We start from the raw sequence: 27,509 nt of genomic DNA, 5'->3' as shown, positions 1-27,509 counted from the left end.
TTTATTGGTAAAGGCAAATACAGTACATTATCAGTGAAAGGAACAAAAAATGTGTATTTTTTTATTCAATCTGTAATTGTAATCAAGCTGCAAATGATGAAATGACCTTCCTACAGTAATTTAAAATATGAACAGCTGATTTTAAATTTGGAATAAACTAATTTTGAAAGCATGGTTTTGTGCAAATAATGCAGCTGTCCTTGCAGCGCCACTTGCCGTTAACATTCGGCATCTGTGCTACCGTTTGCTGCATTGGGGCTTTGTGCAGAGGAGCTGATGGTTTGCAGGTCGTCACTTGCATCCGTATGGCCAATCCCGTTGGGCCCCGTCCACTTCTCTGGATCTCCATCCTTCACTTCACTGATTAAAAAAGTATATGCAAAAATGACAACAAAATTAAACACAGATTATAATATTAGTATAGTAGCACTTTATTTTATAGTCCTTTTCCCCATGTACATACAATGTACTTATTACAGTAATTATAACTGGGTTATACTAACCCTGAAACTACCTCTAAACTTAACCTTAACCCATGTAGTTACCTTATATTACAGAGTATTTTCTTAGGTAAGTATGCATACTGTAAAATAAAGTGCAACCATATAATATTTATATACAGATGCCATATTAAAGTGCCCCTATTAAAGGATTAGTTCACTTCTAAATGAAAATATACACTTTTAAATGATAATTTTCTCACTCCATGTCATCCAAGATGTTTATGTCTTTCTTTCTACAGTTGAAAAGAAATGAAGGTTTTTGAGGAAAACATTCCAGGATTTTTCTCCATATAGTGGACTTCACTGGGGTTTAATGGGTTGAAGGTCCAAATGTCAGTTTCAGTGCAGCTTCAAAGAGCTCTACATGATCCCAGATGAGGAATAAGGGTCTTATCTAGAGAAAAGATCAGTCATTTTCTAAAAAAATTAAAAATGTATATACTTTTTAACCACAAATGCTCGTCTTGCACAAGCTCTGAAAAGTTGAAAAGGTCACACGTGATGTAGGCGGAAGTAACGACCCAGTGTCTACAAAGCGAACATGCAAAGACTAAGTCAAAAAAAAAAAAGGTAAAACAATGATATCGGATGATTTTGAAGTTGGAGGAGAAAATGAGATGTTTCTACGTAATGCGTGGCGCATCGCAGAGCTAGTGCAAGATGAGCATTTGTGGTTACAAAGTTTTTTTTAGAAAATGGCTGATCATTTCACTAGATAAGAAACTTATTCCTTAATCCGCTCTTTGAAGCTGCACTGAAACTGACATTTGGACCTTCAACCCGTTGAACCCCATTGAAGTCCACAATATGGAGAAAAATCCTGGAATGTTTTCGACTGAAGAAAGAAAGTAGAAGCCCTCCAAATAAAACTATGAATCTTTAAAATAGCATAATAGGGGTACTTTTAGCAAAATAGGCAACAAATCTTAAAATTTATTGTGGTTTAATGCTGAACAAACAAGTTGTGTGAGCGTGACCTTACCCTGAACAGCAACCGTTGGTGACCGTCTCAGGGGGCTCTTTCTCAGAGAGAGATCTGCAGACACTGTCTGTCTGAGCGCCGCCTTTGAACTCCATGCCAGAATCTGAGCTCTGTCGAGCCATGGCTGGCTCTCGGCCCGAGTCTGAGCTGGTTCTTGATCCGCGCTCACTGCCTGACAGAGAGCTGCTGCCCGGCCCTTCTGTGTCTTTGCCAGAGTCAGAACTGTGTCGCCCATTCAGGCTGTTTGATGAGGAGACTTTACTCAGCTGCCCATCATCTACAGAGCAACAGATGAAGGATTGTCATTATTCCCTCAAGTTATGCTGCATGCTCAGAGTATTTTCAATAATCTTAAATCCAAACGTAATTCTTAAGGTCAACAATAAATATAAAAAGTTTACAGTACCAACAAGAGGACTCATTGTACTTCATAAACATCATCATCACCACAACTTAAAGTCATCAAATATGATGTTTGTTCAAAGTTATCTGGTCTTTAATCATTTTCTCTAAACATTTGCACAGAAATATTATTTATATATCTGTCACATCTGCCAGCTTGAGTGCCCATGATATCCACCAGAGGGCACTCCTCCCTTGTCCATTGCTATCATTTCAGGAACTACATTTCCCATAAACCTTTGCTGATTACTTCCACCTGTTTGTCATTAGCTTGTTTATGTTTGCCTATTTATACCCTGTACAGTGTTGCCAAGTTTTTGGTTGTCCCACAGAATTGGGCAAATTTAATGCTGTTGCCGTGGGTTGGTTTTCATGTCCAAGCCCAACATGATATTTAGTCTCTGGAATAGCAGATTTTATCAGGGGAACACTGCCAAAAAGCTAGTGATGGGAAATCGAGGCTTTCTGAGGCATTTGAGGCTTTCATCAAATTGTGCCGAAAAACGGTTTATTACTCAAAGCTTTTAACAGTGTGCATTAGTGACATCTGGTGGTCAGACTTCTTTTCTCCACCATATCTAAATCATCGCGGAGCAGTTACGGTTTGAAAAAGCATGTGACCAAAGCTTCGGAAGTCCGTGACACAATCACTCTTGTCTTGAATCAGTTCTATCAAATCTGAGGTAATCTCATCTAAACTAATTTGTGACAATGAGACCACCACTCGTGTCATGTGTAACCTGGTCAACGGATTCACATACTGATCAATAATATAAAATATAAAATTATGTGATCATAATTGAGAGAATATTTTGGGTGAGCTGTTTATCCCTTATTTTCTGTTCGGGGTCTCTGAGACCCCAGCAATAAAACATAAATGCATTTTCCTTTTATGCATCAGCTGAAGCGCCTATTTTTTCAAACCAGCTGTCTCGACTTTCCGATACTGCATGACGTTCGAAGCTTCAAACGTCATCAATCACATGGTATTGTCATTTTGATACAAGCATCGGTACAGTGTGTGATACAGTTGTGCTTTGAAAACTGTGTCGGAGCATCAAAGGTATCAACCGTCCCATCACTACAAAAAAGCACATTTTCTCTGTTTTGCTGATGCTTCTTGGACTGTGTTTTATGCTTGGATTGTTTTCCCTGTGTTTGACCCTTTTGGTTTTTTTTTTTGGATTTACGATTCTGGATTTCCCTCAATAAATAATGCATTTGTATCTTTTTGTAGCAGTTTGTGACAACATCATTCATGGAATGCTTTGTGTAACATTTTTTAAACTTTACTACTTGTTTCTTGTCTGGCTATCACCAGACCAAGCTCAATTTAAAACTGAACATTGGTCTGGAGAGTCTGTATGTATTTTCTACCACACAAGAGGCGTGATCAATGAACATTATTCACGCATAGTCCTTTGGATAGTCCTTCAACCAATCAGATCAACGATCCGGGTGACGTACTTTGCAGAATGACGCGAAAACACCAGACAGGTTTAGTTTGTATTGGTTTGTAGCATTGATCAGCAGTTTGCAGAAGCAGCAATGGCATCAAGCGATTTTTGCAGGTTGTGCAAAAAATAAAAAAAAACATGAAAGTGAGTGGTATTTACACCCACTCAAGCGATTTTTTTGCTAAACTAAAGAAGTCATTAAGCATTGTCGAGAGGTTAAAAGGAATTGGATTGACAGTCGTGCTTTCCGACGCTTCTCTATCGTCGTCGTGTTATACCCAGGCGAAATCAAATCTCCGGCAGATCAGGCTGGGTTTACCCAGTCTAACTTGTAACTTTATAAAATTACAAAATGATAAAATGATGTCTGCTTAGCGTTCTTTGAATTACCAAGAAACTTTTAAAATTTAAAGTGTACAGAGAACATTCTAAAATAATGGAACATTAGCAGAACATTCTTGGGAAGAACCTACAAGCCCGTTGATAACGTATGTTACACTTCCTGTTTCAATAGCCAATACATAGTAAATGCATGCATTCAACTGTTTCATGGGTCCCTGAAGATCAAGTGTCTATCCTCTTGCCTTCTGTGTCGGGATCACAGGCCTGTTTGCGTCTCCTCCTCAGAATTACTTCCAGTTCACTGTCCTTTTTAGCATGAACTACTTCCTGAAACCCACGACTGGGACTCTTCTTCACTGTATCCTATAGGTTCAGACAGAGAACAGAATTTGATGATAATATACTTCAGTATATTATCCATTTATTTGTACAACCACTACTGAACACTATGATCATCGTCATAGAACCATTTATTTGTAAACAAACATATAATGGGATGGATTTCTGTCATCTGTGGATCAGCAGATGACCATAACAAGGGGGTATTAACATCAGGTGACTGAATGGCAAGCAGAGGTTAATCAGAAAGCCTACCAGAATGCCTTTCAGCTCTTCCATTGCACTTTCCTGGTGCTTTTCCTCAACAACTGATGCTGCTGCTGCTGCTGCTGCTGCCGCTGCTGCTGCTGCCGGGATCGGCTGCTGTGGATCAGGAACAAAGCAAAGTTACATTATATGATCAAATCACAAAATATTTCACAAATAACATTACATGATATAATATCACTGTTATAATATTACTCAAAACTATTAAAAATCATTTTTGGTAATTGAAATAAAACTGAGATAAATATTAGATGAAAAACTTCAACTTGAAAAAATAAAACAAAAATGATGCCTTGTCAGCTAACTACGGAAGAGGATTAGGGCCAAGCAATAATAAAAAAATAAAACCATCTCGAGATTAAAGTTGTTAAATTTCGAGAAAAAAGTCTAAATAAACTCGTTAAATTACGAGAAAAAAATTGTTAAATTTCGAGAAAAAAGTTGTTAAATTAAAAGAACAAATTCGTTTAATTATGAGAAAAATTACGTTAAATTTCGAGAAAAAGGTAGAAATAAAATGCTGAGAATAAAGTCGTTAAATTACGAGAAAAAATTTGTTAAATTTCAAGAAAAAAGTTGTTAAATTACGAGAACAAATTCGTTAAATTATGAGAAAAATGACGTTAAATTTTGAGAAAGAAGTCGTGATAAAATGTTGAGAATAAAGTCGTTAAATGATGAGAAAAAATTTGTTAAATTTCGAGAAAAGAATTGTTAAATTACGAGAATAAATTCGTTAAATTATGAGAAAAATGATGTTAAATTTGGAGAAAAAAGTCAAAATAAATTGCTGAATAAAGTCGTTAAATTATGAGAAAAAAGTTTTTCAATTACGAGAACAAATTCGTTAAATTACGAATTTGTTCTCATAATTTAACAACTTTTTTCTCGAAATTTAACTACATTTTTCTCATAATTTAACGAATTTGTTCTCGTAATTTAACAACTTTTTTCTCAAAATTGAATGACTTTATTCTCAACATTTTATCTCGACTTTTTTCTCGAAATTTAACGACTTTTTTCTCGTAATTTAACGACTTTATTCTCAACATTTTATCTCAACTTTTTTCTTGAAATTTAACAACTTTTTTCTCGTAATTTAACGACTTTATTCTCAACATTTTATCTCAACTTTTTTCTTGAAATTTAACAAGTTTTTTCTCGTAATTTAATGAGTTTATTCTCAACATTTTATTTCAAGTTTTTTTCTCGAAATTTAACAACTTTAATCTCGAGATGGTTTTATTTTTTTTATTATTGCTTGGCCCTAATCCTCTTCCGTAGCTAACTGAAATAAACATGTTTAAGTTGTAAAATTATTAAATATTCAAAGAAAACTAATAAAAATGACAGAAAAACATATCATTCTTAATTAACTTATTTAAACTAAAAGGATAAACAATTCAAAATTGTATTAAATGATTCTTATTTCAGTTAGCTGACAAGGCATCATTTTTGTTTTCATTTTTTTTTATTTTTAAATAATACTAAAATAACACTGTTGATATAGCATGTGTTGTTTTTAAGTTTATTCATAGGTTTTCGAAGAGTTATGTCTAAAAGTCACAAACAAAAGACAATCTGCCTGTGCAGCATAACGAGAAGCAGGCGATCTCTAAAGTCAGGACTACAGCTATTGATCTGAAGTTATACAGCTCCTCTGAGCCTCAGGATGATCTGGATGGCTTTACCCATCAATAACTTTAAACAAGATGGATCCCCTCTCAGCCTACATGCAAAATGCTTTAATGACCCGACCCGTCCTCAGGGAGGACGATCAAATGCTATGAACCATTTCTGCAGGATCTTTGTATTGACAAAATGGTATTGAGTTGTAAAACACAAGGTTTGCTTTGATTGTAATGGAGCAGCCTGAACTGTTTAACACTGGTGCATGTGGAACAGTGATCTGGTGTGATGATTGGTGTTAAACACTGTAAACAATATGTGTGATTTGAACATACCTTTGTGCCAAATCTCTGCAGATGATGGTACCGGGTAGAGAAACACAACAGACAATACATCAGTACACACAATATATTCATAACCAATATAAGACACTGTGTAGCACATGTGCACCATTTACAACTGAATGAATAAATTCAGATTTAGTTTCTGATTTGAGTTTCAAATAAGATGTACCGTTGTTATTTGAATTTATTAAATGTATTCAATTGGAATGAATGAAATTTAAATTATTTTAAAAGTATTGCTGTAATTGTACTTTTAAACAATGTATTCAATTTTCTTTTTTTTCAGGATGAAAAACAAGAACAATAATACATTGATAAAATATTTGATCAAAAGTGGCATTTATAATGTTACAAAATATTTATATTTCAAATAAATGCTGTTCTTTTGAACTTTCTATTTATCAAAGAATCCTGAAAAAAAAAAAAAATTATCATAGATTCCACAAAAATATTAAGCAGCACAACTATTTTCAACATTGATAATAATAAGAAATGTTTCTTGATCAGCAAATCAGCATATTAGAATGATTTCTGAAGGATCATGTGACACTGAAGACTGGAGTAATGATGAAAATTCAGGAATACATTATAATATATTAAAATATTAACGTCTTAACTTATATAATATATTAAAATATTAACGTCTTAACGTCTTAAATAGAGCAAAATAGAATATGAAGCAGGTCTATCAAATGAAAACTTTAAACATAAATTTATTTGTTTTTGCCAATTTTGTTGGTTTGGGTGAATGAAATTGCTCTGCTATGTGACTGTGTTGAATTTATTTAAATTGCAATAGAATATATTCCTCTGCCTGTCATTACAATTCAACATCCTGTGGGGCTCATAAAGCGATCCAATTAAATCTCGAATTTTGCCCAACCTTAGTCCTTCTGGGTTTAAAAACTCACCTTAGTGTCCTGACTCTTCACAGGCCTGAGAACCACTCCGTGTTTAATTCTCTCCATCATTTCATTGACGGCTTTCACTTTGACATCATCCACCGCTTCAGTTGCTGCATTGAGAGGGATTGTGTTTGTCAGGGTAACAATAATAGGGCGACAGAATAAAAATACACCATTCTGACTATAGGGAAAATGGGACAATCACCTGGGGCTTGCTCTAGTTTGGGGGTTCCTTTACCTCCCTTGGAAGATTTCCTCATAATCGCAATGAGAGAGCTGCCGTAAACAAAGAGATGTAATTAGATGTTCACAGTTGTTCTTAATGATGGTATATGACAGTTTGGCTTCAGTGCAGTAAAGTGGGGCGTTACCTGAGGGGGTTGCAGCGGGAGGGAGGAGGTGGGGGAGGTGGAGGAGGAGGGGGTGGGGGAGGTGGAGGTGGTTGAGGAGGAGGGGCCGGGGGAGGAGCAGTCCCAGGGGAGGGGCCTGATGCTGAATCACAGCTCCTACTCGCCTCCTGCAGCTCTTTAACTGTGACAAATGACAAAAGGATGATGGGATGTTATGCTTCTGCCTGTATGCTGTTATAGTAAATGCCCTTCAAATGTAAAATAATCCTTAATTTTACCTTTCTTTTCCAAAATAGTGTTTTTCTTCTCTTCCTCCTGCAGTCGTCCCTCTGTCTCTTTCTTTTCTTCATCTAATATCTCTAGTTGCCTTTGCAGTTGAACTAGCTGCTTACGCAAAGCACATTCTTCCAGTTCAGCCTCTAGAGCCTTTACCTGCAAACAAATGGGACATGTGGTGCGTTCAAGTCATGTTGAAAAGATTGTATTTATGAGTTGAATGCACAGATGTTATTTAAGTCTCCGAGTTGGGGGTGTGTCAGTGAGAAAACATATCGGATGCAGCAATGGATGCAGCATCTGTGTTAATGGTAAATTACTAAAATCAATTAAATACATTTTTTTTTATTTACAATAAAACCAAGTTGTATGTGCAGAACACCATAGTATTGTATAATTACCATAGAATATACACTATATAGTTTTGGGACACCTGCCTTTACGTGCACATGAACTTAAAAGGGATAGTTCACCCAAAAATGAAAATTTGATGTTTATCTGCTTACCCCCAGTGCATCCAAGATGTAGATGACTTTTTTTCTTCAGTCGAACGCAAATTATGATTTTTAACTTAGACATTTTTTAAGTTAGACATAGTGGTGTATTAGAGGTAAAAATTATATAAATAATGTTCGGTTTCTCGCACAAACCGATCGTTTCGTGTCTTAGGACATCAATGTGTTGTCACGAGCCGCAGGTTTTAATTTTGATTTGTCTAAGTAAGTTTTATTTACTCTTATAGTTGAAGTTCCCATTTACTGCTATTATTTGACTGACAGACGGCAGCGATTGCAGTTAAAAATCATAATTTGCGTTTCACTGAAGAAAAAAAGTCACCTACATCTTGGATGCACTGGGGGTAAGCAGATAAACATCAAATTTTCATTTTTGGGTGAACTATCCCTTTAATGACATTTCATTCTTAATCCATATGGTTTAATATGGAGTTGGCCCACTTTTGCAGCTATAACAGCCTCAACTCTTCTGGAAAGGCTTTCCACAAGGTTTAGGAGCGTGTTTATGGAAATTTTTGACCATTCTTATAGAAGCGCATTTGTGAGGTCAGGCAGTGATGTTGGTGAGAAGGCCTGGCTCACAGTCTCCGCTCTAATTCATCCCAAAGCTGTTCTATCGGGTTGAGGACAAAACAGTCAAGTTCCTCCACACCAAACTCGCTCATCCATATCTGTATGGATCTTGCTTTGTGCACTGGTGTGCAGTCATGTTGGAACAGGAAGGGGCCATCCTCAAACCGTTCCCACAAAGTTGGGAGCATGAAATTGTCCAAAATGTCTTGGTATGCTGAAGCATTAAGAGTTCCTTTCACTGGAACTAAGGGTTCAAGTCCAACCCCTGAAAAACAACCCCACACTATAATCCTCCCTCCACCAAACATTACACTTGACACAATGCAGTCAGGTAAGTACTGTTCTCATCTCCTGACAACCGCCAAACCCAGACTCGTCCATCGGATTTCCAGACAGAGAAGCGTGATTGGTCACTCCAGAGAACACGTCTCCACTGCTCTAGAGTCCAGTGGCTCGTTCTTTACACCACTGCATCTGACGCTTTGCATTGCACTTGGTGATGTAAGGCTTGGATGCAGCTGCTCGACCATGGAAACCCATTCCATAAAGCTCTCTATGCACGTTACAAGTAACTAACACTAATCCAAACCCTAACTCTAACCGTAACTCTACAGTAAGTACATGTAGTTAATTAATATTACTCAGTACTTATTTGAGTAAATACAATGTAACTATGTCACCTTAAAATAAAGTATAACCCATTTTTTTGTTAGTTGGGTTGCTCCGACCCAAGTTATTTTAATGCAGCTAATGTCATAATTACGACTTCCCAACTCGTAATTCCCAGGAGGACTTGAATGCTCCAATATTCAAAATTGAGTTAAATGCCCATAAATGGTTTTATTTAAATTATTTGTTCATATGGAATAATTATTTTAGATTTAATTGGTACAATAAACTCAAATGGAACCCAAACTGGTGCAAAAAAAATGTCCTTGACTTTGGTACAGAATTAGTTCATATTTACAGGCTGACTTGTAAACAAGGTTTTGCTAACATAGCCTATTGATTACGTGACGTCTGAAGTTAGGATCCATGCTCTTTGGATTTGAATTGTGGGTCAGACTGTACATTGACTGATGACACAACAGTGCTACTGATTTACAAACTCTAAATCCTGTTTGCTAGTATTAGTGATGTTGTAACTGCCCTTTTGTCACTGCCTGTATGAACAGAATATTACCAACAGTACATCTGATTCTTTGCTCATCCAGTCGGTAGCTATCATGTGTAAGAAATATCTTCTTTATTTGCTGCCACTTCTTATATGACAAAAAGCTGCTGAATGAATCCCCAAATTATGACATCTGTCAAGCCTCCGGATGTCTCCTCTGGTGCTCTGAGATTTTTATTGGTTTAATATGGTTGTGGTTGTGTTGACAGCCTTCCACTCACATACATTTGCCATTTAATGTGGTTTGAAAGCTATGTTACTGCTGAGGATGCAAATGTACTGTAGAACAGAAGAGCCTGAAGAGAGCCAGATGAAAACAACAAGGCATTGTGGGGGAACTGAAGAATGAATGAATGCAGTCTATGATCTGGCATACGCTAGTCTACTGGGAATGTACAGCATCATACCAGACACCTGAATCAGCTGTTTGAAATGCCAACTTCACTGCATGCCTGGATATGTGATACTGATGTTACAATATTATTGAAATAGTCAATACTATTTCATCTAAATAAATGGGAAATAAAACACTAAAAACTCTAATAAATCATTATAATTCAACAAGCGAATTAAGGCATCTCAACACTATAATGTGATTGAGATTTTCTAAAGATTACATTTACTGAGAGTTATTAATTTATTGAACACTTTTTAAAGGGGTCATGAATTGAGAAATCAACTTTTCCTTGAGCTTTTGATATATAAGACGTCATCGTATTATAAGAATTATTCAGAACTGAAAACTCCTTGTTAGTCCAATAAAAGCTTTTATTTACACCAGACCCAGCAAACGACTGATCCTGGAATGTGTCTATCTATAGGTGATACGCCGCCTCCACAGAAGAAATCAACATCTACTTCATCATTGCAGCATTAGCCCCGCCCACTGGTGTGTTAGAGAGATGAAGGAGAGAAGAGCGATACAGGACTAAAATAACATTACCTTTCAAAGGATCCTAATGCTAGGAATACGGTTATTTATTTTCAACAATGTGAATGTCTCAGTTGTGCTTTATTTGTTTATATTCAGTACATTTCACTCTGGATTCTTTGGTAAATCAATCACATTTCAGCACAGGCTTTGCAAACAGACTTTTACAAAATGGACTCGACAGTAATGCAACAACATGTCAGTAACTGTGTTCATTCTAATGCCTGATCTGATATTAATGATTCATGTACAGTCAGATGTTCATTGTCTATGTGTCTGTAAATCAAACTAATGACTAAATGCTCAACTTCACCTTGTTTCTCTTAGTAGTATGAAAATAATCTGTTTTTTAAACGGTGATTAAATTATATATAGAAAGCAATCAAAGAATGCTCCCTTTACCATCGCTGGAGCTGTCAATCAAACAGAAAGATTTTATCAGCGACTTGCACCAAAACTCCCATTTTTTTCAACGAATCTCTTAGTTACATCGAGTTTGCACTAGTTATGATGAAAGCATTCATTAGTGTGCAGAAATTGAGTTGCAATGACGAGATCACTGCATGTCTGTGATCAGCTACAATGTTCATCACAGCAACCTTTCATGATCTAAATATAATGCCATAGATCTAAATATAATCAACACTTTTCATGATTAGTAAACCTTGAGAGCTGTAATAGTAAAAATGTGCTAACAGTTTTCGAGAGAATAATACTTAGCTATTTCATATGCAAAGATGTTAGCCAATCACAGCAGTTGGCGTTTACACTGAAGTCTCACAGCAGACACGCCCCTTAAAACAGAGCGTTCAAATCAGAGGGCTAAAATCCTTTTATTTCTAAATTATGACAATTTTTGATTTAAAAAGCAAACTAACATTATAAATGCACCCCAGGAAACATTATAAAACAATAAAACAACGCAGTTCATGACCACTTTAATGAATAACTTCAAGTAAGTTAGATAAATGCACAGCACTATTTCATCCCATTTAGTGCCTGCTTAAACTGGATTGTGTGTGACTAGTGATTAAGAACATAGTCAAAACCGTTTACAAAGTTCTAAATTAGAGGATTAATATTTATGAACGGATTTAAGTCTATGAAAAGCCCTAGCAGACTGGTTTAAATAACTGAAAAAGGTTTAAGATTTAATTCCATTGTCTAATCCTGTCATACAATCCATGATTAACCATAAGGCTTATTGTGTTCATGGCAATATGGGTACAATTTCACTTTTTTTCTGAAATGAGCTAATTAAACTGAAGACATATACACTAGTTTTGCATATCTAAAAATCTGATTCAAATGTGTTTAATAGACTCTGGGGTTTCCTACCTTGTCTTGGTGCTGTTTTCTCTCTTCTTCTAATGTTTTAGTCACATTGGCCACATCTTCTAAAGCTTTAAGCAGTTGAATGCTGGGATCTGCCTGTTGCAGCAGAATCATGCTCTGTCTGTTTGCTTCTTTTTGCTTCACCATCATCTACAGGAGAAAATGAACATGAGGAAATGACAATTTCAGATGGAGGCAACCATGGATAATTCAAACTCTACAGTCAATGAGTACATTTATCTTGTCTTTTGGTTGGATTTTGAGGTCACCAGGTCACAGTTTGTCACACCAGGGACAGAAGTTGGCCTGTCACCCGTGTACTGATGAAGTGAATTGAGATGTGTTTTGTCTCATACCTCATGTGCATAGGTCTCTGCTTTCTGCCTGAGGCTCTGCTCCAAGTCCAGCTGCTCCTTCATATTGTCATACTCATAAGTGGCCATCATAGACACTAAAGAGATAAACAATGATAATAAAGCAATAGGCTTGGCTAAAAATCCCTGTTTCGGCTATAAAGCAAATAAATATCATAGTAGACACAGTATTATAGGCAGATTATTCGATGGACAGTACGGATGGGAATCACAAGAAAATTATTCTTTTAGTTACTGGTTGACTGGATCTAACTATATGCTTAACAAATACAGTAAATAAAAAGTATTGCTTTATGACAATATACACTAATGTTCAAATGTTTGAAGTCAGTAAGATTGATCAAATAATAATCAAAAGGTACATAAAGATTTGTACTTCAAATATATGCTGTTCTTTTAAACTTTCTATTCATCAAAGAATCCTGAAAAATGTTATATTAATATTTTCAATATTGATAATAATAAGAAAGGTTTCTTGAGCACCAATTTAAACTGGAGCTGCTGTTCAGCTTTGTCATCACAGGAATAAATTACATTTTAAAATACATTAAAATAGTTATTTTACATAATAATAACCCTGGACCACAAAACTAGTCATATTTTTTGAAATTGAGATTTATACATCATCTGAAAGCTGAATAAATAATATTTCCATTGATGTATGATTTGTTAGGATAGGACAAAATACAACTATTTGAAAATCGGGAATCTGAGGGTGCAAAAAAATCTAAATATTGAGAAATTGTCCTTTAAAGTTGTCCAAATGAAGTCTTTAGCAATGCATATCCACTCACAAAAATACATTTTTGATATATTTACATTAGGAAATTTACAAAATATCTTCATGGAACATGATCTTTACTTAATGTCCTAATGATTTTTGCCATAAAATAAAAATCAATAATTTTGACCCATATAATGTATTGTTGGCAATTGCTAAAAATATACCTGTGCAACTTATGACTGGTTTTGTTGTCCAGGTTCACATATGTTTTTACTGTATTTTGTACTAATTAGAGCTGCACGATTAATGTCTACGGAAGCGATCAAAATAGAGCAAATCCTTTTGAAAGTAACTTTGCGGTTCGAATTACGATTTTATCAACCACATCGTTATGCCAGTAGGTGGCGACAAGTGACTTAAAAATGTATGTCACTGAATCACTGACTCGAGAGATTCGTTCAAAACGCTGATTCATCCAGTAATGAAACAAGTGAAGTATTTATAAGTGAGTCATTGAATCATTCATTCAAACCAATTTTTTTTTAAATAATTCATTCAATTTAATTAAACATTTTAAATGGACTGCAGCAATTAACATTTTATCACAACCTCAAGTAAATGACATGTTATTTTGTTTAGTTGTCCCAGTCTTTTCAGAATCATGAACTCTCAATTTATCCACAATCATGCAGCTCTAGTGTATATAAATGGCCTCTTTGTTGAGCATTAAAGACTTCTTTAAAAACATACGACCCCAAGCTTTTGATCAGTAGAAACGTTTTTAGAGGTTTTTAAGCATTTTAGGCATTTTCATTAAAAAGAACCAGATCATAATAGTAATTTACTTCTGAAAACATATTTTGGTAGTATTGTCTCTTTACTGTCATGGCATATAAGACAAGGAACTGGTTCAAAATAAGAACCGATTCTCCATTCCCAGCCCTAATAAATATTATTCGACCGATATTCAATCATGTGTGCATATATCAGCAATTTTACAATGTAGCTCCTTCAATCAGATTTCATAGGCAAAACTTAGTTTGAAAACAAACATTTTAAACCTGCTGCATAAGTCAGTGTCACAGATGACCTGAGCACTGCTGTTTCTAATATTCCAGTCAGATTAACAACACAAATGAGCAAAGAGGGAGCTGGGAGGACGTCAAAACAAAGTGCATCACCCCCAGCTGGAACACAGGGACTTCCTGTGGTGAATCTTTTACAGATAATTTGATCAAGGACTTTGACGTGCGGCCGGTAGTGAGTGGGCTGGTGGGGAACATTAATCTTCTTGGAAGGCACATGCACAGATGCACTGCAGGCCATCTGAGGTGATGATGTCATGCTCATGCATTTGAATACAAGTGAGGAAATGAAGAAGCTCATAACGTCCATACTCACCTCTGTTGAATCTCTTAATGGTCTTGCTTTGCTGCTCAATGGTTTTATAAAATTCCTTCATCTCAGCCTGCTCCTTTTCAGTCTGTAAATTAGCATAAGGCTCATATTTGAGAAACTATCAGCAAAGAAACTCAATTAGACATTGTTACTCTGATATCCTTTTAGGATCAGCAATACCGCAGGTCGCTAAGGGTTCATTTCAAGATCATTTATTATTAATGAACAGGTTAAAATACTGGAAGACACTTTGCAGACTGAGCCCCCATCCACTGCCGTCAAGCCTAACTGAACTCAGTCTTTAAAAGAGCTGCTTTATACTCACAAGTGCTGTCAGCTCCTCTATCCGCCTCTGCTGCTCTTGAAGCTGACAAGCCAACTGCTTCTTCTCCTCCAGCAAAGAACTCACAGTTTCTTGGAGATCTGTGGAAAAATGAGAATTTGGAACGGACATACTATTGACAGATTCCTTTGCGAAGGATATTGTGCACAAGCTTATTTTTTATTTGTACAACTGCACCCCATTTTAATACACTGGTATTTACCTTTGACCTGCTGCTTATACTGAGAAAAGGGGTCAGAGCTGGGATCTTGTTGTTCAGTCTCCTCTTCTAGGGAAATGCAATCAGAAATACTGGGCAGCAGCTCATCCAGACATGGCCGTGATGACAGGCTCAAATACTTCAGCTTCCTGTTCTCACAGTTCAACTAAAAGTGATCAAAACAAAATTATTTAAGACCAGGGCTTGACATTAACACCGGCCAAACAACCTGCCAAATGCGGGTGGATTTCAGCAGTGGCGTGTAACACAGTCATTCCTACTAGCCACTTTGGTGGGGTGAATTTTATATTTAACATATGAAGAGTTTGGTTCTAAAACGCAATAACTCCATTTTGATTAATTTGAGTAAAAAGTTGTTTTCTTTACCAAGAAAGTGGCAAGATGAAAACCCCTATTTTCTGTTTCAGACTTTCACATAGCATCTTTTGGATATAAAAACATTAAAAATTCAAATCTACATTTTGATTTTAAAAAGTTTATTATAAAAACGTATAATTTTTTTCCCAAAATGCAATAAATCCATGACACTTTTTTTTTTTTTCAAAATGCAATTAATCCATCAATATGAAAGTTATTTTTCATAGTAATTGAAAATACACAACAAAGTAAGTTGATTCACATATATGACCAATATTTATCTTATATACAGACTTTTTACTAAAAATACATTCAGCTGTCACCCTCAAAATGGTCATCTTGTTAATGTTATGAATTATTTGTCATTACCGATTAAAGAGTATCTGGCACCACCGCACAATTAAATAAACACATTTGCCGAGTACATTGGTATTAAAAACGGCTTTTAAAAAAGCCTTCAATGTTTACAGTGGGTGGAATGGTGCGCTGTGATTGGTTGAGAGCGGATATAACGCGCTCTGCAGAAAAAAGAGATTGGCGTTTGTCGTGTTTTGGAAAGAAAGGGAGGAAACATGACAGAATAACACGACAGATATCGCATTTTGCGCCAAATTAATAAATGACTTTTCAATACCGACCAGATACAATACTGATTTTGGCGGAAACTCAATTTTTTTGAAAATGCCGTTTATCGCATTTTGGAACCAAACTCTTCATATACATTTTTCAATCTTTTAAAAAGGCGTCTGAAATAATAAACTAAGTGCAATGTGGTGTTGTCATAAATATCGATTTTTTTGATACATATCGATATGGAAATATCTGAAACGTTTCCGATACTCATTTTCCGATGAATAGATACACGATACCAGTGAGTCGACACACAAACCCGCCTCCCCTCGCTCACTCATTTAATTTGTTCCAGATGAATATTGTTGGTGTTACAGGGCTTGAATTTCAGCGTGGGATTGTGTGCACATAATTTTCATTCCCGCAGATTTTGTGCTCACACCCAAAGTGCGCACATAAAGCTGCCTCTCAGTATTAAATTGAGCTCTTTGTCGCTGCTTATTGCACTTAAACAGTCAAATACACATAAAATAATGTCAAAATGCTGGTCTTGGTGAGTATTCATGTAAATACAGTCAGTTGTTTTAAGTGAACGTAAACAGTTGAGAAAGAAAATGCATGTGTAACAGTATAATGGATCTGTGCGTCAGCTCTTAAAGTGACGGAAGCCTAATATACCTGCTGCCAAATTATCAGATAATATTAAAATATATGTCAGTTTTCCCCATGGTATCAATGTCAAAATTGTGGCCAGTGAAAATGCTGAGTGGCTAGTGACTTTGAAAAACCACTAGCCACAGTGAAAAAGTTAATGTCAAGCCCTGTTTAAGACCATAAATTATGATAAAAGTTTGAACTTTTTGCTATAGCTCTCCTTGGCACATTCTACAAAAGTGGTCTAAATGATTCAGTCATGAATCAGACCGAAACGATTCACAAGTTCAAAGCCACGACCAATACATTCTTCAAAATTTCTCATTTTATGTTCAACAATTAGAATCATTTTGCTTTCTATAAAAAATATTTGAAGAGCTGAAAGATGTCAACAAACAGAAATAATTAGATAAAATCAATAAAGGCCATGACATACTTCAAGCGAAATAGAAAAAACAAACTGGTGTGATGTCATTTTGAACAAAATCAGGCCAAAACAAAGTTTGTTTGGAGTTCGTTTCGGGAGTTTGAAACAGCTTGCCCAAAAGTGAACTTCCCAGAAAAGTTAGCTCCAGCTGGTAAGCAACTTCGAATTTCCATTGGTCCGTGGCGATACATAAAAGGTGCGGTTCTTCTGTTCAGTCCATCAGAGTCAGATGTGAGTAAAAACTAGAGAGCTGAAGTTGTATTTCTAACTGAAAGTTAATACTGTAAAGCTGCTTGCTTTAAGGCAGTCTATTGTATAAAGTGCTAAATAAATGTGAAGTGACTTGAATGGAGTGCCGAATTGAAGAGTTTATGCAAACATATCCACATCGCTATGATCAGATGCTTTCTGAACTACTGTTTTCACACCACTGTCATTTTTGTTGTGTGTTTATTTTGCTATTGTCCTATGTTTGCTAACAGTATACTGCTGAAAGGTATTTTGAACTTCTTTCCTCTTTTTACCCCTAAGGGAACAACGTTAAAGAACTTTGGCATGAATATCTCTGGGCTTTTAAGGTTTTCTGATGAAACACAGGAATAGTATTATTGGAGAAACACCTTGGTGGCCAGAGCCTCTGCATTTTCCCGGCAAGATTTCTCAATCTCAAGCTGGGTCTGTAGTACGTTCACCTCCTCAATCACCATTTGGGAAACTGTGCAAAGAAAGGAAATGCATTTATGAGTAAATGAAAGCACAGCAGGTCATATTTCCAATCCAATCCATCATGCAGGAACTGTGTTTCTGTGCTCTAAAGAAATAAATACAGTCCTGTATGACAGAGACACACATTTTAGATATAAGCATCAGCTAGGAAGACATAAGCCTGTTCTCATGGTTTATAGTATAGTTATGTTTTAAACTATTATTTATTTATTTATTTACACAATCTTCTACACAGAGGGGTCAGTCAAATCCAGATGCACAGAAATGATTCACAAATGCTACTTTTTAGTATGTAACTTCTATTTTAAATGAGGAAACAGGTTCATCAGACCAGAGATGGGGCATATTTGAATATAGACATAGCTTGATTCATTAACAGCATATAAAACAAGTACTATAAAAATAGCTACTGTATAAAGTATGTTTTCATTTAGATGTGGTTTTATTATCAGTGAAATATTAGCAGAGTTTAATGAGATAGACAGTTATCAGTTACACACTCACAATGGGGACCATTTCCTAACACTTTGGATACCATTGAAGGATTGTTGCTACAAAGCGCTGGGACTGTAACTCTACACTGGCCTCTCAAATAGAGGATTGAATGTCATAGCAAATGTCAGAGAAGCTCACATCAATGTCTAAACAAGTCTTTTGTATTTAGTGGCATTGCACTATTTCTAAAATACATATAAATGGCATCTGAAAACCCTAAACTTTCAGCAATTCTTTTAAATGGTAAATGAATAATCTTTTTAAATCAAATTTAACATAGAATATGTGTACAGTCAAAGAAAAATGGTAAATACATAATTTGTGCCGGTGTGTTTCACAGGAAATGATCAAGAGAGGGAGTTTATTATACATTATTCTATGAAAGGCTGTTGAATTATGCAGGAATGATTCATTTCTCCACATGCAGTCACAGCAAAGTGCATCACCAGCCTGCCCTGGAGCCCTTTCTCGGAATAAATACTCCTCCTCATTTTCTTTTTATGTGGTAACATACTGTACATTGTGAGAATGGAAAGCAGGACGTTATCAATGCATGGCCTCACTTTGACGCCTTATTTAGGGAGTGATCCATTAAACTGATTCTGATATCACCTCATGTCTGTACATTATGGGAAAAAAGCAAACATGCTAAATTGATGTGCAAAACACGGCTCAGACTGTTGAAACAACTCTCAGGGTAGCATTATCAGAAAAAAAAAACAATCCTTTGATGTAATCTGTTTTTATTTAATAAATATTTACTATTAAAATTTGGTTTTATACTATCTAAATTCACAACATATTGGATAATCCAAATTCAGCAGGATTCAACACTTATTTCTTCATTCCTGTTAAATATGCAGCAGTGCGGCAGTAAGCAGCTCTGCAGAGCCAGTGAGAGAATAACCTGACAGGGACGTGTGAAGTTCACAGCTTTCAAAAACTATCAGAGTTCTTGCTTAAACCTGAAATCAAAATAGATTTCAGTATAGCCAAAGTCCAAAGGAGAAATGCATATCAAAAAGCATACAAAATTCATTCCATCAGTTTTTTAGCTTACTGATGCATCACAGTCATTGACCCAACACATAATGCTGCTGGCTATTGTCTACAAGCATACTGTACATCAAGTAATCACAAGCAGCTTCTGCTGTGTTTTTAATATATTTTCCAATGTGAACACAGCAGAAGTTGCTTGAAATTTCACATCAACTAACCCAAATACTGTATTTCTAAGTTACAATACAAGCAAAATAACATCAATCTGGCCAGTGTTGGGGAAAGTTACTTTTAAACGTAATGCATTACAAAATTGTGTTACTCCTGAAAAAAGTAACTAATTGTGTTACTTTTTTTGAAAAGTAATGTGTTATGTCACTTTTGCATTATTTTTTCTCACCTGGGCTGGGCTTGTTTGTTTATTTTCTTACAAAAAATGTAATGTGTAAATGTAAAGGCCCTTTCACACTAAAAGTGAAATGAATAAGCCTCAGAGTGAAGAAAAAAGAATTCACACCTGTACAGTAGAGGGCGCAGCTCAAACAAACCTTTCAGCTGTGCTGCCATTCTGGATCACAGAATAGAACGAAGGAAAAGAAAGTTTAACACTCTAACTTCAGCAATAAAGAATGAAACACAAATGTGATGTTTAACTTAAGTCATTTTTGCTTATAAGTGTGGTTGAATTGGTTCATCGAAGGTCAGCAGCAAAGACATTTTTGTGTTTTTTGCTAGTTTTAGCCCGACGCAGTTACGATTTTCACGTCAAGCGCAAATGCAAATAGAAAATGCATATGCGCCCATCTGTTCGCCTATGGGTGTGCTGGTCTGAAAACAAGGTGTGTTCAGGTGCATTGTTGGCGTGTTGCTATTTTGAGGAACTGAAAACGACTGAAACCTGGTCTAAAGTCAATGGCGTAGTTTTTTTTATATTTTTTGTTATTTAAAGGGTGCATTAGTAATATGGGTGCATTAGTAATACGACCACAACAGGCTTTTAAAGGGAATGGGAGATGACACTCTGATTGGTTTATTGCACGTTACTCCCAAAACACACCCAAAACACACCCATGACTCATTAAGAGAATAGGCACACCCTTTTAGACCATGCACCGGGCATTTGTCCCGTCGTTAAACTAGCAGAAGTGGATTCGGACACGCCTTAAGTGCACTTGCATCGTGCGCTTTAAACCATGTGCTTAGATCATTAAAATAGAATTACAATAACCATCACGTGCTATTGGAAATTTGATAATTACCGCTTCTGAAGTCGTGATTACGAGCTCTGTTTCGAAATGGCAGGGCATTCATGTCAATTTTTACCTAGGAAATTCGAAGAGCACGTGAAGGCAGCATAAGTCCCATTTTCTCTCAAAATGAGGATAGGAGAGCTGTCAGTCAATAAATAAGAAAACAAAGTAACACGTTACTTAAAAGCAATGTGTTACTTTACCAGTTACTTGAATAAAGTAATCTGATTACTTCACTTGTAATGCATTACCCCCTGCACTGCATCTGGGTCATTCACTAATTCTGCATCCGAGGGTGTGCAAGTTTCCATGAAAATAAACCAGGAAAATAAAAGGGGTGTGGCTCCCTCTTGCCCTTGCAGATCAGTCCAAACTCATCTGCTCAACTCATTTGGCTTCTAATGATTGTCCGAAAGAGCACTGCTTCTGTGCGCAGATTCTAGGTCAGCAAATCCACCACACGCTTAATGCTGCATGAGCAAAATATGGCTCTGTGGAGTCAGTCGAACAGAGACGAAAGCTTAAAGTAATGCAGTAGCATCCTTTGCAGACAGGAAACAGCTGCTTCAAACAAACATTTGTCTACCACTTTAAGAAATGTTAGGCTGGCATTAGTCTAAAGAGCTTCCATTCCAATTTTGATCACAGCGATTAAGCTCTTTTAATAAATCGTAACAGTTCAGGGTTAATCACCCAGCAATTTTGATTTCAACTCCAGGACTAATTGTGCCTGTGCTTGCAACCTATAATCTACTCCAAACGCTGGGCGGATGTGTAGACTGCATTCAAATGCAGCATTCATTTTTATGTAAATATAGGCCTACAGAATTCACACAAACTGTAAGATCTGTAAAGCGTAAAGGTAAATAAGCTGAGTAATGGGGCTGATAGCTTAACACACGGGCCTGTGTCTTAATTTGCATAAGTGCAGAGGGTATTCTTAATGAAGCTCGCTCAGGCGTCCCAAAGAGGAGGTGGGAGACAGCTGCTTTGCCAGACACAGATCCAGTACCTCCCAGATACTCAACAGCAGTTCCCCTGCAGCAGCCAATCATTAAACAGAACACAGACCAATCACATGCACCCTGCACAAGACTATTGTCCTGTATGTCAGCAAGTAGGGCAAACTACTGTGACATTTGCTGTGTCATGTTTGTGCCATTTAGTAAGGTTATAAAACACATGCGCTGCCATTTTATTAAGAAAATCGAAAAAAATGAACGAGATCAGAAGGTAATTGTAGCCTATCATGCATTTTTGTGTACATTACATTCATATTGAATATATTTCCACTAAAACGTATTCAAGGTGACGTGCATTTCAGAAATGATATGAGAGTGCATGAGGGGTATGGAATGAACTACAATGGAAGGTTGAAAGGCGGGTGCCTATTCATTTTCTACTGATAAATAATTCATAATTGGTGATTTTTAATAATTTAGTGTTATAACAAAACAGTGATGAGAGCTGAATTCATCTGGTCTACGTTGCATTCCCTAGGGAACGTCTGACAATTACAGGACTAGAATAAAAAGCAGGAAGCATATCCTAAAAGCAGAAGCCAAACTAGTGTAAAATAAAACTGGATTCATCACAATATTCCATTATGCACAATAACTAATAGTCACAATATTCAAATGATTGACCAAATAGGCTTCCAGGTCAAATGATAAAACAATATGCATATATATACACACACATTGACATTCCACAGGGAAATATCCCATGCATGCTTAAAATTACTTTTAATTGTGGTAATTGTACAAAAGTCTATTCAGAATGTATTACCAATAAAACTCATGCTAACCAAAAAAAAAAAAAAAAAAAACACACTCTAAAAAATGCTGGGTTAAATGTTTGCCCAACATGTTGGGCAGTTTTATTTAACCCAACTATTGTTTAAAAATTACTATATGTCTGGCTTAAGATGAACCCAAAATAGGTTGGAAATTAAAAATCAGACACATAATTACTAGAGGCAACAATAATAATCAAAAGGTGAACATTTATTAATAAGCAATTTAATCAATGTTTAGTTTAACTATTATTCATTAAACTTATTAATAAATGTTAATTTACAACATATTTTGGGTTCATTTTAAGCAAGTAATACAATCATTTGTAAACAATAGTATAGTAAAATAAAACTACTCAGCAGGTTGGGCAAACATTTAACCCAATCACTGGGTTTGTTCATTTTCAACCCAACTTGGGTTGTTTTTAACCCATCACTTTTTAGAGTGTACTATTTTCTACATACATAAGGCACTTCAAGTTGAATCTGTGTTAAAAATACATATTCACTATATAAACACTAAGTACAAAAGTTCAGCATTAGGCCTTTTTATGTAAAAGCAAGTGAAACCCTGTTAAGCAAAACTCTCATTTTAATCTCACAGAGAAGAATTAACATTTTCTCACCTGAGAACAATTTCCGGATTCTGTTCTTGGCAGCCGTCAGAGTGTTGTCAGAGTGCTAACAAATTAGTAACTGAGGCTGGGTTTCTTTACATGTCACTAAATGGAAGGGAAGCAGGTAAGGTCACCTTAACTCTAATGCATCTCTATGGTTGGCTCCCGGTAGCCATGGAGACTGGAGTACCTGCTAACACCTACGAATAATAGACCATTCAGAAGAGCCCCCGGGTGATGTCATGGTGATATGGGTGAGGGTAAAGGGATAGGAAATGAGATAAGACAACACCAAGAGTCATCTTAGTGGGATGAGCCAAGTGAGATCATCTTCACCTCTTCCTCTTTGCAAAAAGGTGATGTATGGAGTTCAGTGAGGTCAGGATTGTTAGACACCAACATACTCACAAACTTTATAGTAAACTTCTTGAGCTTTTACTTTTTATAGTTCGGTCTGTACAGTGCATATCAAGTAGAGCTGCACGATTCTGGTTAAATTGAGAATCACAATTTTTTTGGTGACACTTTAGTATGGGAACACATATTCACTATTAACTACGATTTTTGTCTCAATAAACTCTTAATTTACTGCTCATTAATAGTTAGTAATGTAGTTGTTAAGTTTAGGTATTGGGTAGATTAAGGGATGTAGAATATGGTCATGCAGAATAAGGCATTAATATGTGCTTTATAAGCACTAATAAATAGCCAATATGCATGCTAATAAACAACTAGTTAAAAGTGAGAATTGTTCCCCATACTAAAGAGTTACAGATTTTTTGTTTCAAACAGAGATCACGATTCTCTCATAATTCTGAACAGACATCTAAATAAAATAACATGTGCACACGATTTAGCAAATTGAGGGAACGAAATAGTAAATCATGTGAACAATTAATTTTTTTTCCTGCATGTCGTGCAGGGCTCCTTATGATCGCTACTATAGATGTCAGTGTTTATGCCTGAACTATAAACTTTTATCCTAGTAGTTCTGTGATAATATAAATATGTGTAGCACAGAAATAATGAAACTGTGTTGAAAAGACTTTGTGAAGCTGTTTCATACCTACATGATAACTCTCTCTTGATCAGCGACAGCGCAAACTAAGATTTGAATGTTCCAGTGTTATTATTGTTCTTTCAATGATTAATCGTGCAGCTCTAATACCAAGGAGGATTTAAAGCGGACCTATAATGCCCCTTTTATAGATGTAATATAAGTCTCTGGTGTCCCCAGAATGTGTCTGTGAAGTTTCAGCTCAAAATCCCCCACTGATCATTTATTATAGCTTGTCAAATTTGCCCCTATTTGGGTGTGAGCAAAAACACGCCGTTTTTGTGTGTGTCCCTTTAAATGCAAATGAGCTGCCGCTCCCGCCCCCTTTCCAGAAGAGGGCGGAGCTTTAACAGCTCAAGAACAACAAAGCTGGAGAATCTCACGCAGCCAAAATGAGGATTGTCAGTAACGGTGTTCAGCCTTATATGAGTCGACACTGATGGGGAGACTTAGGAAGAAGTTACAACTTTTAGGATGAAACTGGACGTTTCTGAATGGTTAGTGGATAAATTTATGTAGTTGCTGTGGAGTTGATTCAACTCATCCACTAGCATGTGCCGTCATGATAATCTTTTGTGCAAATCCAGTGATTCTTATATATATATATATATATATATATATATATATATATATATATATATATGGAATATTGCAGTATTTATTATAAATGATTTACAGTGCACATCATTATTTTTTTTAATTAATGTGTTCTCATTATCTTTAATGTAAATAACGTCCCTTTCCTCTTGCAGCGACATCTTTTCTTTTGATAACGTGTTTACTGGTGCAAGGGTGGGACAAACTGTCACTCACATGACATCACAGCTACAGCTAACCACAACCATCCAATCAAATCCCCATTACATTTTTTCTTGTTCGAGAAGCTGTTTCACTTGGATGTACATCACAATATGGAAGAAAAGCTTTTCTCAACTTCCGTTTCATGTAACCTCAAGACTTTCAGACCGTCTTTGTAGTAAAACAGCCAGCTCGGGTTACGTGGGGTTAAATTAATAATCGTATAATTGTATTAATTTAAAAGAAATGATTTGTGGTCCAGACTGAGCCAAGATCTGGACCACAGAAAGCCAATTTATGACCTCAGGTCTACACAGAAGATCAGAAAATTAATTTCTTGATATCCAAGTGATTATGGACCGCACCTATGAACAGAACCTACTCCACAATGCACATTGCATTACTGATCTTCAGATTTTGAATGACAAACATGCTTTACAAATACACAAAAAATAGCAGAAGATGACTGTCACATCAGATAGGTTTCTTGATCTTACCTCGTTTAATGTGCTTGAGTTGCCTTTCAGCCTCATCTCTCTCTGCAGTGAGTCTCAGGCACTGAAAAACAGAAAATATGTTGACATATTGACAAAATTTATATAGAAGTCATAACAAATTAAACAATTTGAGGGCATAGAGGTTTCTAAAACATTATATATGCACTACTTTTCAAATGTTTGGTGTCAGTAAAATAAATATATAATAAATTAATACAATCAATTCAAATACTTTTATTTAGCAAGGATGCATTAAATTGATCACAAGTGACATTAAATACATTTAGAATGTTACAAAAGTTTTCTATTTTAAATAAATGCTGTGCTTTTGAACTTTCTATTCATCTGTAAAAAAAAATAAATATATATATATATATATATATATATATATATATATATATATATATATATATATATATATATATATATATATATATATATCATGGTTTCTACAGAAATATTAAGCAGCACAACTGTTTTCAACATTGATTATACAAAGAAATGATTTCTTCCAGCATTTTAGAATGATTTCTGGAGGATTTTTAAGAATTCCCACCAGCTCCTGACTTTTGAACTGTAGTGTATATTCACACAAATGTACTGAAAATCACATAGCATTACATTTAACACAATAATTTTTTATAAACCTGCAAATAAACATCAGTGTAGTGGTTCTCTGACAGGTTGCTCTGCCATTTGAGTTACTGTAGATACGAGGGTAAGTGTGTCCCTGCTAATTTATTATAATGACAGATATCAATCTGTCATTATAAGGATGTGTTGTGCCACACAGCTAATACATCTGTTTTAGGTCCTACACTGTAAATATTAAATGATACTTTTGAGATTTGTCAGATATAGCAACAGTGATGCAATGCTCTTTATAACTAAACCACATATTTCTCCTTCACATTGCAAACAATACAATAGTGATGCTTTGCCACACAAATTGTGATTCTCTTATACTTGAAACCTTAATGTCAATATAAACCATCAATTGGTTTGTAAATTTAAATAAATGCAGTTTATTTTGGACATATTAATATGAATGAAACCACATCAGAAATGCAAATGAATGAAACAACAATAGGAGGAATTAAGAGCTGTTATCTGCAACCACAAATGATGCCTGTCAAAGTAAACTAATGAATTTTTTTTTTTTTTCATTTTAGGTCATCATCTGTATGATCTACACTCTTAAATGAAATACAAAAGATGCGCAGACACTGTCACATGAAAAGGGTGTCAACCCTCGAATGGATTAAAAAGCCGGTTAACTCACACACCCATTTCCTTTTGCACACTGCTCTGAGAATAATGCATGTTCATGAACAGATAGTATTATAGCTAATAATTAGATGCGAAGGCATTAAAGATTTAGTCTATTCTTTTATGCATGCATTTTCTCTCACCTCCGCGCTCTCCTCCCGAGCCTCTCCCTCTCCATCTCCACCGGCCTCCATCTCACTCACTGCATAAATCAACACAGTTACTCATACAACATTACACTAAACAATCATCTCATATGCTGCTTTCCTCAGTAAAATCGTTGCCATATAAAAGCAGTGGACTCGAATGTTATATGTAAAATGTTCAGTACCACAGCCGGTAGACAGCGGCGGCGCATCCATCTCACCTCCTCACAGCAGACTCAGCCCGTCAGTGGACCACTACTGTGTCTACTACGGCGAAGGCTTGACTCATGAATATTAAGTTACGTTCGCCCAATCGGCCTATTTGATTTGTTGAAAGGCGGTGGAATATTACTACTGAATATTAATTTGGGTGACGTGACAAGACGCTTGCTGCAAATCTCCTCCTCGAGAGGGAGCCAAACTCCGCTTAAAAAAGCGACAGAGGCTGTTTGAATGGAAGTCAACGAAG

General features: G+C 35.9%; 1 protein-coding gene across 1 annotated transcript; it reads right to left on the bottom strand.

The window, feature by feature from the left end:
• On the bottom strand, window positions 1-27,256 carry shtn3 (shootin 3). Its single transcript, XM_067366482.1, has 18 exons — window positions 27,226-27,256; window positions 27,038-27,096; window positions 25,626-25,686; window positions 18,012-18,106; window positions 15,366-15,528; window positions 15,146-15,243; window positions 14,824-14,905; window positions 12,681-12,775; window positions 12,328-12,474; window positions 7,799-7,952; window positions 7,542-7,701; window positions 7,376-7,446; window positions 7,177-7,280; window positions 6,257-6,271; window positions 4,281-4,388; window positions 3,929-4,049; window positions 1,486-1,762; window positions 1-360 (listed from the first exon to the last, which is right to left on the bottom strand). Exons 1-18 carry the CDS (start codon window positions 27,254-27,256, stop codon window positions 219-221), a joined length of 1,983 nt encoding a protein of 660 aa, XP_067222583.1. The 3' UTR covers window positions 1-218.
• Between the last annotated feature and the right edge of the window lie 253 nt (window positions 27,257-27,509).

This window comes from Chanodichthys erythropterus, chromosome 1 (assembly GCF_024489055.1).
Source record: "Chanodichthys erythropterus isolate Z2021 chromosome 1, ASM2448905v1, whole genome shotgun sequence".
NCBI lineage: Eukaryota > Metazoa > Chordata > Actinopteri > Cypriniformes > Xenocyprididae > Chanodichthys > Chanodichthys erythropterus.
This window is presented reverse-complemented; position numbering and strand designations above follow the sequence as displayed.